At 37.9% G+C, this 13,301-nt stretch overlaps 1 protein-coding gene across 4 annotated transcripts in view; it reads right to left on the bottom strand.

Annotated features, from left to right (window-relative positions):
* pdlim5a (PDZ and LIM domain 5a) overlaps positions 1–13,301 on the bottom strand; it is a 73,639-nt gene that overhangs the window by 36,972 nt on the left and 23,366 nt on the right. For all 4 annotated transcript variants that reach the window (XM_042421088.1, XM_042421086.1, XM_042421087.1 and 1 more), the window contains one exon: positions 12,051–12,202. In XM_042421088.1, coding sequence (XP_042277022.1) covers positions 12,051–12,202 — 152 coding nt within the window. The remainder of the gene's footprint in view (positions 1–12,050; positions 12,203–13,301) is intronic.

Here is a 13,301-nt window from a genome sequence, read left to right as displayed (position 1 = left end):
GAGTGCATAAGGTACACACTGAAAAGTTTGCATTATTGTGTAAAAGTGTTCATAGTGTATATTCATACATATGTATTTTGTCATTAACTTACAGTATGTTGTGTTGAAAAGTAACTGACAATATGTTATCCTAAAAAGACACACATGTTCAAAATCTCACGTGCTTCTTTGGATTACACTCTGTGAGTTGAACATTGTGTGAACATGTGTGCATGTACATGTGAACATCTGATTATGTGATCAAATCAGGGCAAAAATAAACACACAGCGAGTCATTTGGCTGAATTTAAATGTATCCTGGCCAATCTGAACTGATAACACAGTAGACTTCCACTAAAGCTTCAAGTGAGAACTGCAAATTGTATCTGGGACATACTGTAGCTGTATTGGGTTTCAAAACATTTTGATTACAATTTATTATAGATTCATTTGTAACTATAATTAGAAGTTTATTTTATTTGGAACAAAACTGCTGAGTGTGCAGTTTGTGTCCTGACTGTTCCTTATACCCTGAAACTCATTTATAGAAATTACTCAGCGCTTATGAGATGTGGCTTCTTATTATTCTCTTCTAATCGTTCCAGCTGCCCATTTGCGTATCATTCAACAATGCTGGCTGGCCTAAAGATGAGTGCTCTTGGCTTACAGTTAGATATATCTGGCAAATAGCAGAGGAGAATAAAAAAAAAAAAAAGCGGAGACAGATGAGCTTAACACAGTGTTCTTGGCCTAAGAATATCTGTGGGCTACCTTCACAGACCCCTAATGTTCTTAGGATTTGTATTTTCTTTGGCTTAAACAACAGACTAGCAAAAGACAGGCAGAGACAGGTGTGTCTAGCTGTAGCTGCATTCTCTTGGTATTAGGATATTACTGGCGAATACTACAAGCCTTGCCAAAGATGACGGCCATCAGTTTTAGATGATCTTTGGCAAATATTGCAGACTAGTGAAAGACAGAGACAGGTGAGCCCACTTTAGCACCCTTGGATTTGGAACATCTTTGGCAAATATCAGAGGCGAGTAAGTGACAATGGCAGCTGCACAGTGTGTATTAGTACAGAGGATTTGCATAGGGCTGTGAATATCTGCCGCTATGATACAATTCTCCCAAGTTCTAACTGATCAATCCAGTACTAAACTTGTAATAACAGTACATGCCACATTTTGACTAGTTTTATCAGGTGATCAACATAAGAGGTAATAGTTATAAATTATAAGGTTAAGTTAATCATTATAGGCCTCTTCTTTGTCAGTGAGTTAGACATCTGTAGTATAAACTGTTGTTGACACAGAACAGCAGTAATGGTAAAGGCACACCATCAAAATTAGAAGGAAGCACAACTTTAGTTATAGTTTACCCTTGAGGTCCACCAGTTTCCGGAACATACAAGTCATATTTATCAGAGCATACACTGGGTTTAATATCGTATAATGATTTTCCTACACCTTACAGCACAGCAGTAATGTAAATCATAGATCATCAGGGTCCTGTTTCACACCTCTATGCACCTTGTCATAGAGAGTAACCTCACTTTGCTATGAAAAACTTCAAGTGGTCAAACGTTTGCCAAATGTGGATGCTTTAACCCAGGTTTGTTAGTTGAAGTATGGTCTCTACAGTCTTTTGTAAATAGGGAATCCAATTATTTCTCTCAGCCAGGCTGATTCATACATGTTGTTCTTGTTATACATGGATCAGTTCCAAGTAAGCATGCCATCCATTCTGGGTTTTCATTTCAAAGTGTAAGCTAGAAAACAGCCAATAGACCATTTGATGAAAGTATCAGTCTTGCCTAGAAACAGGTAACTGACACATACCCCCCCCTTAAATCAAATGACTAATTATGTAACTGATACATTGTCATGTTTCTGATATGATGAGAGGTCAGTAATTCTGTATGTGCACAAACACAGACCATTCCAGATTTCATTGTAAGGATAATAACATTATAAATAGGTATTGCTAAGGACTGATGTGTGTACAGTCTTTTGTGAATTCATATCTATACATTTTAAAGAAAATATGACATCCATGAAGTAGCCAATAGCCAGGTACTAGATTATACCAAGCTATGATTAACTGACATCTCCAGTGCACGTACATGAGTATATGCCTGTGTTTGCTGGACATGAGACTGTGCATAAGCATCAATACATCCAAGTACATATATGCAAGTACAACTCTGGGATATTGCTGTCTCTATTCAGAGAGCACAACGTAAACAAATTGAAAACATATACTCTGACCCTACATAAACTTCCCTCACCCAACCATTTGCCCAAGCACCCAGAGCCAACTTCCAGACTCAAAATAACTCAAGCAGCTGCTAGTGTGAGATCTCTGCAAGTGTGCATGCTTGTGTGTGTTTGTGAGTTTGTGTGCATTAGTTTAAGAGTGAACATTGATATGTACATGTGTACATATTCCTGAGACAAAAATTCAGTATCTCCATCAACATCTCCGTCATTATTGTACGCAAGTTTGAAGGAGCACTGTGGAGTTTTCTTGTAAACATACAAAAGTTATGTTTACAATGACTCTTATTCACCAAAACACATTGAGTGTATCTTTTAGGTCTAACAAACAAGCTGAATGCATTTCCTTCCTCATAAAACATTTGCAAAGCTCATTTTTAAAGGGCAGGGATTATGCTCATTTCCAGCTCTTTATTTTTATTTTTGGACTCCACTAGAGTAGCTTTGCATGATTCACAGTTCAGAAAACTCCGTATTTATCTTATACTGGCCCTTTATGCAGCCCCTCCGTTCAGCTTCTGTCTCTTAACAGGCAGTCATAGCTCCTGCCTTTTTAAGGCCCCCCTCCCCATGAGCCAGCTTTGAGGAAGCCTACTGAAGGGCAGCCGTATCAGAGTTGTGTTAAGTTACCACTGATGTAAACCCAACATGCCATGCTTTTCTGCTTCAAATGAAAAGCTTTTAAATGACTGAATAATGGACTATGGACCAATAATAGACTAATAATAGACTTTTATCATGAAGAATTTACAGGAAATTAAACATGATCCTCACTGAATTAGCAGAGCTTTGTTAGCAGTGTTAACAAACAGTCGAAACAACAACATGTGGAGATATTTGGAGCTATTTGTTCAGCAGAACAGTTAGAAATAATGGAGGGAGGAATAGTACAAGCAGAAACAGCCACAGTGATGAGGATGTTTGATGAAGAGCTGCAGACGACCAGCATACCTCACACACACACAGGTAAACAACTTATTTTACTTTGCCGTGCTGTGTAATGGAAAAACACTCAAAGTGTGCCAGCTTGACTGAAGTCATGGCTCAGCGTGACTACCCCCAAAACAATGGAAAATCATCATAATGTTAGTGGAGCAGAGCAGTGAACTTGTGCGCTGTGCATGAAGCAGATGACCATACAAAGAAATCAATCATGAGCCGACGTCTGCTTGGGCTGAAAGTAGAAAAAAATATTGGAAACCAAGTGTTCAGAGCAGTCTGAAGCTGGTGCTTTTTGCTCACAGGGATTACTTCTACATATGTTTACCTCATTATTTTGACACATTTAATATGAACATCCAACACTGTAACAACATATATATGACTGAAAATAAGGAAAAGCATAATAGGTCCCCTTTAAGTATTTTAAATCCTGCATTGTTTACATCCATGTTGGCTAGCTTGCAGTCTCCTTCTTCCCTGCCTTTGCTGGCGCATGGTTGCATTTCTTAGCACATCACAGCCACTTGTAGTATCACGTCCCCCATATGCATAGTACAAACAAAACATGGACCCATTGATAACAAAACTGCTCCATAGCACTACTAGAGGTCAGAAACACCAAAGGGCACCTTTAACATGTGAACGAGGAGTGCAAATTCATGAGTGTGCAAGACAGAGTGCTTACGTGAGCTTAACATCATTGCTGACTGACATGTCTGTGCTTGTGCATGTGGAAGGGAGGTCTGTAAATCAATAACACTGCAGCAAAACAATAACACCCACCACGTGGAAATCCAGTGTTACCACACATGCACAAGAGATCTAAAAGCTGATTGTGTTTACCCATGACTTAATAAAGCCTGTCCTTGTGGTGTTCTGCATGAATGCATAACCTCCCCTATTATAAATACATGTGACAACTCCACCATTGAGACACTCAGTCACAAAGAACAGGCCTGTCAAACACTGTAATTATTCTGTTTGAGGTCCTTTCAACAGAGTGAGATCTCCACTCTGATAAAAAGAGAGGTGGAACCAATTAACTCAGCATAACACAAAAGCTGCTTCAAAACCTTTCTTCTTCGCGTGGTAGTTTGTTTGCTCAAATCATGCATTCATTCCCTACGTACCGTGATGTGCCTACGTGTATGTGGATGAGTGCATCAGGTCAACTGTGTTTCAGTTTGTAGCTTTTAACTCCCTAAAACACATCAAGACTTTGAGACTGCGCCATTACCACTGGAAGGCACTCAAATACACACATGCGCAAAGGCCCATTAAATAGTCAAATGGGCTTCGAAAAGACTTTACTGTGGGGAATAAAGCATTTAGCCAGACACTGGCAGTTGATGTGCATAACAGTGAAACACAAAGGTGGTTTTGTTGAGGTACTGGATGATTGGTTGAAATGAACAGTTTAATACTTTTGTGTACCTCTAAAGAGAATAATTACATTGCTAAAGAGCCTAATTTAAGTGTTGAAATGTTGTGATTACACTATACTAGTGGGACTGATCCAGGACAAAACCATCAGCATAGAGGAAACATCCTTCTGCTTTTCCAATTCCTCAGAAACATCCAACTGTTAAGCCCCACTCTCCTGTCTTACTTTTCACTTCAACCCTTACATTTTATTCATTTTCCTCTTTCCACCTAAAAAAACACACCTCTACTCTACAGTACTTTATTAGTTTCTCTACCCATCACCTCTCTTGTTTCTCCAACCATCTTTCTGTCTATCCTACCCTGCTGACCCCTCCCTGACAAACTGCACTGCGATCATGTCTCCTAGTAATTACATTTATATACTACTAATTAGTATTTCCAATCATGGTTTGATGGGAAATGTAATTGCTACCTAGATTATGTTTCCTGGCAAAGTTTTTCCTAGTGTGGGAAGTGCGTCATATACAGTATGTTTGAGTCAGAAGGAGGTGGTCGGGGTGATTGGTGGGAGTGGAGGGACATTTCATATTTTTGTGTTTAATGATGAAAAGATACCATTAAAAGAAACCTTAACACAGTGACAGTGAGGAAAATATTTCTGGGCAGCGGGTCCTCCGGTCAGCAAAGCTTCAAATTCTGGATTTCAAATTCAATTAATTTCTGCCGTCTAAAATCTATGTTTTTTTTATTGAAAAAACATCATCAAACAGTTACATAAAATGACACAAATAACATAACAGCTCAGATAAATACACAATGCAAAAACAATTATTCAAACAACATGCAACTATATGGTTTCAGCAATAGCAGCATCTATAGCAACAATAGAAAGCCTTAAAAAATCTTCATAATAACTGACAAACTAAACATCATATACATCCAGTGAACGAAGATTATGAAGATAAAATGCACATGTGATAACAGAAATGTTATCAAAATGCATTTTAATGCCAAAACTATCTTAAAATGTTGCATTTTCCACTGAGAATAAAAGCCATTTTTTTGTTTGTTTTTGTTTTCACAGACAGAAACTTGACAGTCACATGATGTGGAAGCAGGCCAATAGAAAAGAATAGGCCAAAAAAAACCATAGCCATCTCACAATTTTAGAGCCATTATTGTTAAACTAAAACATTATGTGCTGTGGACCAACATAGCTATAACACATTTTGATGTGAGACTGGGTTGTGGAAGTACATAGCGCAAGACATTGAAGATCAGGATTTGCAATCCAAAAGCACTCGAGTTTACAGTAAGTGTGGAAACGTGCTTAGTGTTGGTTAAATGTTAATTACGCAAACGCTTCCTGTCTTGTGCTTTATATCACTGTTGACTCTCACTATTAAACCACAAAACAAAACCACAATGCCTCTCTAACCTTATTCACTCAAAGCACGTGGGTGCTTTGAGTGAATATAACCACCATAACCACATAAATGAAATCATGTTTTAGTTGCAAAGAGTGTTTTTTTTGTTTTGTTTTTATGATTTTTTTTTTTTTTTCCATTTTGCTGCTATTTAATATTTGTCGTATATAAACATAATTTATGTAGGAGATATGAGACAAAAGGAGATAAAGTTGTCCATTGTCATCTGTCTGTTCGTTCTTGCTAGAACCAAGGATGTGCAAAGGAATGTGCCAAAACCTAACCATCCAGCCTTGTGACAGTCTATTTGTGCTTGACTGTGCATGTGTGCGTGTGTGTGTGTGTGTGTGTGTGTGTGTGTGTTACAAACACATGTGCTCCACATGTGACATCTCCCTCATAAGTAAAACAGTCCGCCTGGCTAACAAGATAGTTGTTTTTATGGGTCTCATCAAATGGAATTCAGATTGATACTGAAGATAAGAATGGAAAAATTATTCATTGAAAAGAAAATATTTCCAGAAACTTGACTGCTTTTTTTCCACAGCTGTGCATAAGCAATCATAGTAAAACTTTATGGATATCTGTGAATCTAAACACGGGGCAGTGATGTTTTAACATTCTCACTTGGTGCCATCAAGCAGAGTGATCCATGGTTTACAGAAACTGCAGACGTCAGCCAAGTTGATCAAAAACTGTAGGCCATGGAGAATCCATCTTCATCACTGTTTATGTGTCTCTCTTTAATCTCTTTGCCATGCTGTTACTTCCACTTGCATTCTTTTGATATCTTTTAGCTCTTTCCATCCTTCCTTCTTTCCTGTTTCTGTTACTTTCAGTTTTTCTACCTCCCTCTCTTAGAAAGAGAGCTGCATACACAAATACTCACATCCACTAACACTGTTTGACAGAGAGCCATGAAGGTTCCAAAGGTCATGAACCAACAGTTTGTGTTTTGAGAGCTATTATTGACATAACAATACAGAGTGCATTCCTTGTCAGAAGAAAAAACTCTTGTAAAGAGTGATGGTTTAAGTAAAACAACAAACACAATGACAATGACACAATTCTTCAGAGGCCACAGTGATGTCTTTGATTTTCTTATTTTGTCTGACTAACAGTCTAAAATTTTAAGATATTCTGTTCACTGTCATATGTGACAAGGGGAAAACAGCAAATCTTCAAATTTAAGCAGCTTGACCCATTGTCATTTTTGCTTGAACAATGGCTGAAACAATTAATTGATAATCAAAATATTACATTTTCTGATGGTCGACTAATTGATTAATCGTTGCAGCTCTAGTCAACACAACTTATTTCACATAATATAAAATATAAAGACAAAGATATAAAAAAGATAATAGGCATATATTAGATAATTTTGGAATTGCTGTATATAATACTGATGATACTAATCTTTGAAAATCTCCAGTCTCTCACTCAGTCAGTCTGTCACACTGTGATAAAGACTTAAAGCCATGTAATTTAATTTACACACTACATTGCAAGACACTTGCTGTAACCAAATATAGTTCTGAGATGTAAGACTTCAATACAAATCATGAACAGTATGTCTATGCACTCTGCACGTACAATAGTCATCCTCAAACTAAGTGAAGCAAGTGAGATGGAAACTATTCGACTAAGTATTTTTGTCATCTTTATAAGCTCAAAAACCCAATAAAAGAATAAAAGAACAATCATTCATAGATGACAGGAACTGATAAAGCAGTCGTCAATGTGTGTGAGATCTGTGTTTCAAGTAAAAGGCTGCTGTTTAACAGAGGAACCAGCTGATAGGATGACTGCCAGAACCTACTTTAAAAATTTGAAGCAAGAGTTTGTAAAAAAGAGTGAGAGAATATCAAAGACATCTTTAATCTGCTGTTCCTCAGAGTGAAATCTTTTTAACATAATGCACAGGTTTCTTGTTGCTCATTTGAACTTTTAAACCTGTTTTTACACAGCTTAGATCAGTTGAAACTGGTTGATCTGAGCTGGGATGAATGGAACAACAACAAACCTTCACTGATGTTTTGGCACCTGTTGCCTGGTATTTACAATTTCAGCACTGATTGCATTAATATGTTTTCCACTGGTAAGTGAGTCTCACAGATAGCTAAATGAATGTTGATGTGCAATGGTTACTTTTGTAACCATGGTATTTGCATTCATGCATTTCTCTGGCTTTACTTTATAGTTAATAAATCCCGGTCCAGTTCCAGCTTTTTTACTGGATGGAGAGATTGGTCATTGCCAGGATAATTTGGCCCCGCTTATGTACATCCACCATGTCATCTTTAAAAAAAATAATTGCAGATGGGACAAAATCAGTTTTATGTCAGTTTAAATTCTTCTTCTATAGACAACTTTACAGAATTTCTCTTTCTTGTCCTTCTCACATCTGCTGCCCTTCCCTTTCCACCCATCCCTCCTCCTAAATCACCCCGTTATTTGGAAAAGTAATAACAACCTGTCTCCTTTTAAAATACACACATACAGACACCACATTGCACTGTTAGCATTTCTCTGTATCTTCTCACTGTTATCATTCCTTTTGCTATCTGACCCAGTGACAAACTCAATCAAAATGTGCAGGCAGAAAGGAAAAATGAAAAGAGATGTGAGTGACGCCTATAAAAATTAACAGAAACAAGGGACTGGATTGGTTCTTTCCATTACGCATGTAAACCCATTAAAGTCCAGATGTTGACCTAGGCATGACACTCTTTGAATATACAGTATGTCTACCTCACAGTGCCAATGAATGCCAAGCAACAAACAGAAACCCTGAAACTCTGATCTTATTTCTTATTGTAAATGGAGTCTGAAGAAGGCACAGGGATTACTGTCAATCTTCTGGATCCTATAGTATCCCAGTAAAGCAGAAGCTGGAGCCAGCTGTCCCCAAAGTGGCTGCCTGGTCACACAGCCTTAATAATTTAATACTACCACTTGATGAAACAAGCCTTGCCATGTGTTTCCAATAGGGCATTAATCAACCCCTCAAGGGCTGATGTCTGCCACAAAGCACAGAGCGATGCAGAACAGATAATCTTATAACCGGTCTCCCAAACAAGCGTACCCTTACATGAGATTTGTTCAGTTACATTGGCACTTGGCAGCTCTTTTGGGGCCTTAATGAAGTAATTGAGAACAAAAGCCTATGACAGTTTTAGATCTTGCTTTGGTTGTCACAACAGTTGAAAACATTGACAGTGAAAAAATTGAGTGTTAATTAGGGGTGGTGGAAAAAATCGATTCCTATATGCATCGCGATGACGCGGACGATTCAACATCGATTGACAAATGTCAAAATAGATTTTCTAAATGTTAATTAATAATGTGATGTTGGCAGAATGAAAAAGGTAGAATGAAAAAGGTAGAACTCAACGGCGAGGCCCGTTTAACACCCAGACAGTCTACAGTGCACACACCCTAGAGTTATCTTGTAGGTCATCTTCAAAAAAGGCTGCGGTTGCAGGCATTTTTTGATTTAATGACTAAATAATTATCTTTACTTAGTGACTAACATAGCGGAGCAGCGATCTCCAGCAGTAACAAACGAGACTGGCTGACCACCACACGCTGTGGCATTAAACAATGTAAACCAACTCTGAGGTGAAGAAAATAACTCAGTGTTCTGTCTGTTTCACCTCATAAACCCTGTGCCGGCTCAGCATCTTGGACAACTATGGCTTTCCCCGGAGACTGCTCTCCACTGCTGGAGACATAACGCTAATAACAAAACAGCAGAGCACTCCACCTCCCCCTCATTTTGTTATTCTCATACTGGCAGGAGACTGTAAGATGCTTTCAAATTAATTAATTCATTAATTAATGCAGTTAACTTTTTAAAATAAAAAGGCTGTGGGCCATTTATCTTATCTACCTGTCATGTTTCATATTGTATTTCAGTGGAATAAGGGAACCAGTGAATGGTTTGGCACAGTATACTGGAGCAAGAGACTGAAAATAGTGCCCTTTTTCTATTCATTCAATCGAGAATCCATTCTGAATCAAATCAGACACCAAAGAATCTGAATCAAATCAAATTGTGAGATTCTCAAAGATTCCCTCCCCCAGTGTTAAAGGAATAGTTTGACATTTTGGGAAAAAAGCTTATTCGCTCTCTTGCCACAAGTTAGATGAAAAGATCGATACCACAAGGGAAAATAAATCTGTGCAAACATCAAAAGACAACTTTACGACTTTACGGCTTTACGAGAGGTTATATGCTTTACTGAATAGATTATTTTTAACCTTTGGACAGCCAGGCTAGCTTTTTTCCCATTTCCATTTATGCTTTTTATTTTATGCTCTTTATGCTAAGCTAAACTACTGTATGTAGTGTCATATTTAATGGACATACATGAGTCATCTTCTCATCTACCTCTAGAAACGAAAGAGAATAATCAAATTTCCCAAAACCCCAAACTATTCCTTTAAGGGAAGATGTGCGCTGTGACAGTAACGAATAATATGTTTGACAGGTTATTGTTATGTGAAGATTTTTGCAAAGCACAATAGTCATATCAACCTCTTTCACTATGCCAAACCTAAGATGGAGCACAGAAATGCCGAATCTATTATCCACATGTTTCTAATGTAGCTTTAGGGAGACAAACTATTTAAGCAGATGGTTGGTTATATTGTTTCACTATATAGACCATGAGCCAGAGCTTGGATCACTTCTAAATACAAACTACACTTGCCCTAATTTGTTTAAAACTAGTGAAAGAAAATTAAAATTGTAAAAATGAATCACTAAGAAACCTTTTTTAAAAGTTTTATCCATTTGCTGAGTCAGGCTGTGCTGCATACTCAAAATAACTTCAAGTATGAATCAAATGACTCCTACTGTTCCCTGTGAAAACAATTTCAGTTTCAGTGGCTGCATATCTTCTAACATTGTTGTCAGCAAAACTTGGAGACATTATTCAGTGTAAAACCTTGGCCATCCATCAGAATATGAACTTCACTTTGACAAGTAACTCATCCATCAATGACCTTCGACCTTGTGTTATTGTAAGACCTGCTTCCCCCATCTTAATAAAGAGTTTGATCATAGTTCTCTCTTTCCACACACTGACCTTGAGTTGCTATAAGCCCTGTGGTACTACAATATGTGTTTTCTGCCACTCAACCAAAAGAAAACATCTTTAGTCTGTCATCATTTGGACACAAATTAGAGGACATGCTCAGTAAGCCTCAAATGATGGGAGGGGTGAAAGAAAGACGAAAAGTGATCAAGGGAGGACAGAATGCAAAATCCAGACATGGAGACAGGCAGAGATGAAAAGACACAACAAAACACAGAAAGAAAAGAAAACTCAGTATTTTATTATGTTCTTTAGTTAGTTCATTTTATTCTACCTCTATATGTATGGTATCCTGCATATCTGCTCTTTCTCTGATGATGAAACTAAAAGGACAAGTGTGGGAGCTCTGAACATCTCGCAGTGTTTAAACAAAAACACACATATGCCTACAAGTGCTGCCAAAGAACCAGACAATGCAAACCACATGAGAACCAATATGAATACACACACACACACACACACACACACTTAAACACAACTGCTTGTGATAAATCAGCTCCACTGTACAACAGGATTCCACCAAAATGCTGAGGAGTAGACCTTGGGGAACAGGGGGTGGTCCACATGTGTGATGCTCTCGCTGTGATTTCAGTTAGTCCACTTCCCTTTAGGGGATGGTAGATCAGGCAGAACTAATGGTGGTGCAGTGTGTTAGAGCTAAGATTAACTCCTACAACAACAGTGAACATCTGTCTGTATGCGGGATGTCCAGGGTTGAAAGGGGAAGCATGGACTTCAAATTTGATGCAGAGATGGGTTGTTTGGGAATGTTTTGAAGGGAGTAAATGGATCCTTTGCTGTCATAGAAATAAATGGCTACCCACTCACACTCACTCATTCACACGTTAAATCATTGTACAGTGAAATGGCTTGGTTTCTGTTTTATAACCAAGTACTACACACACATACACACTGGTTATGAGCTCATGACTTACTTCTGCAGGGTAAGACTGAGGTTCCCGGTGCAGCTCTTGATCTTGTTCTGGGCCTCCAGGTGGTTCATACCCTCTGTGGTAATGCCATCGATGGACAGAACCATGTCTCCAACAGCAATACCACCTTTAGCTGCCTTCCCACCATCTGTCAGCTGCAGAAAGAAAATAACCACAGATTCAATTATCTATATAACCATTACAGCATCACAGTCGGCATCATTAAGTAAGATAGGTCAGGATGATGTAGGAAGTACAAATTCACTTTGTATTTATCACAGGATTTATAGATCTATTCCATCACAGAAGTGTTTGGACAAACCTAATGAAAGACCCGATTCTCTACCACATGATGGATGGGCTCCTGTATGTTCACTGATGCGTGTCTAATAGCAGGAGCCTTCATCTTTGAGTTACCTTTGTTTCTTCTTTAAGACCTGATGCCATACTGCGCTTACAGCTTGTTAGAGAAAATAGAGTATCTCAAAAGGTCTTTTAACCACAGCATGTGTGAGAAAAAATATCACAGCCATAATGCAGTCCTTGTGTCCAAAAACCTCACTACCTTATATCATGTAGTCATTTCTAATTGGTAGGTTGTTTCATGAAAATTATGACAAAAAACATAACTTTTCTTTTACTAACACATGCACTAAAAATGGATCAGGAAAATGAATGACAAAAAAGACATTATGAATGCATGTTGAAACATTGAAAAATTAAATTAAACTATAAAGAACATAGTAATAATCTACTGTGGGAGCATGATATGGCACATATGGACGTTGACATAAAGCAAACTGATATTGCAGAACCTTATTCCTTACTGAGGAGCCAAATTTCAACAGCAGGAGTTGTGTAACTAAAATGTTGCTGTTTTGTCTAAATCTATATGCAAACAGAATGAAGCTCATTACTGTTACAATAAAGATCAAGTAAAATGAATCTAGTCACAGTAAAAAGCAATTATGCCATTATACTTAGTACAAAATGCTGTTAAAAAGGTGACAAATGGTTAATGGGACTCTATGTGGTGTGGACACATACCAGTTTTATGGACTTTGAGGAAACAGCAATTACAAACCAGACAACTCTTAGTGTGAATGCTTCATAAAATATGCATACGCCCTAATTTTCTTGTCTCTGGTTTTTCAGTGTCTTCCATGATTTTTTAGTATCTGCATCTAAACAAAGTTTAATTGCAACTTCCCCCATTCTGGGGGAAGCTGGTTAATTTGAAACAGATTCAAGCCA

Source organism: Thunnus maccoyii, chromosome 9 (assembly GCF_910596095.1).
Source record: "Thunnus maccoyii chromosome 9, fThuMac1.1, whole genome shotgun sequence".
NCBI classification, from domain to species: Eukaryota; Metazoa; Chordata; class Actinopteri; order Scombriformes; family Scombridae; genus Thunnus; species Thunnus maccoyii.
Note: the sequence above shows the minus strand (reverse complement) of the source record. Positions and strands in the feature narration are given on the sequence as shown.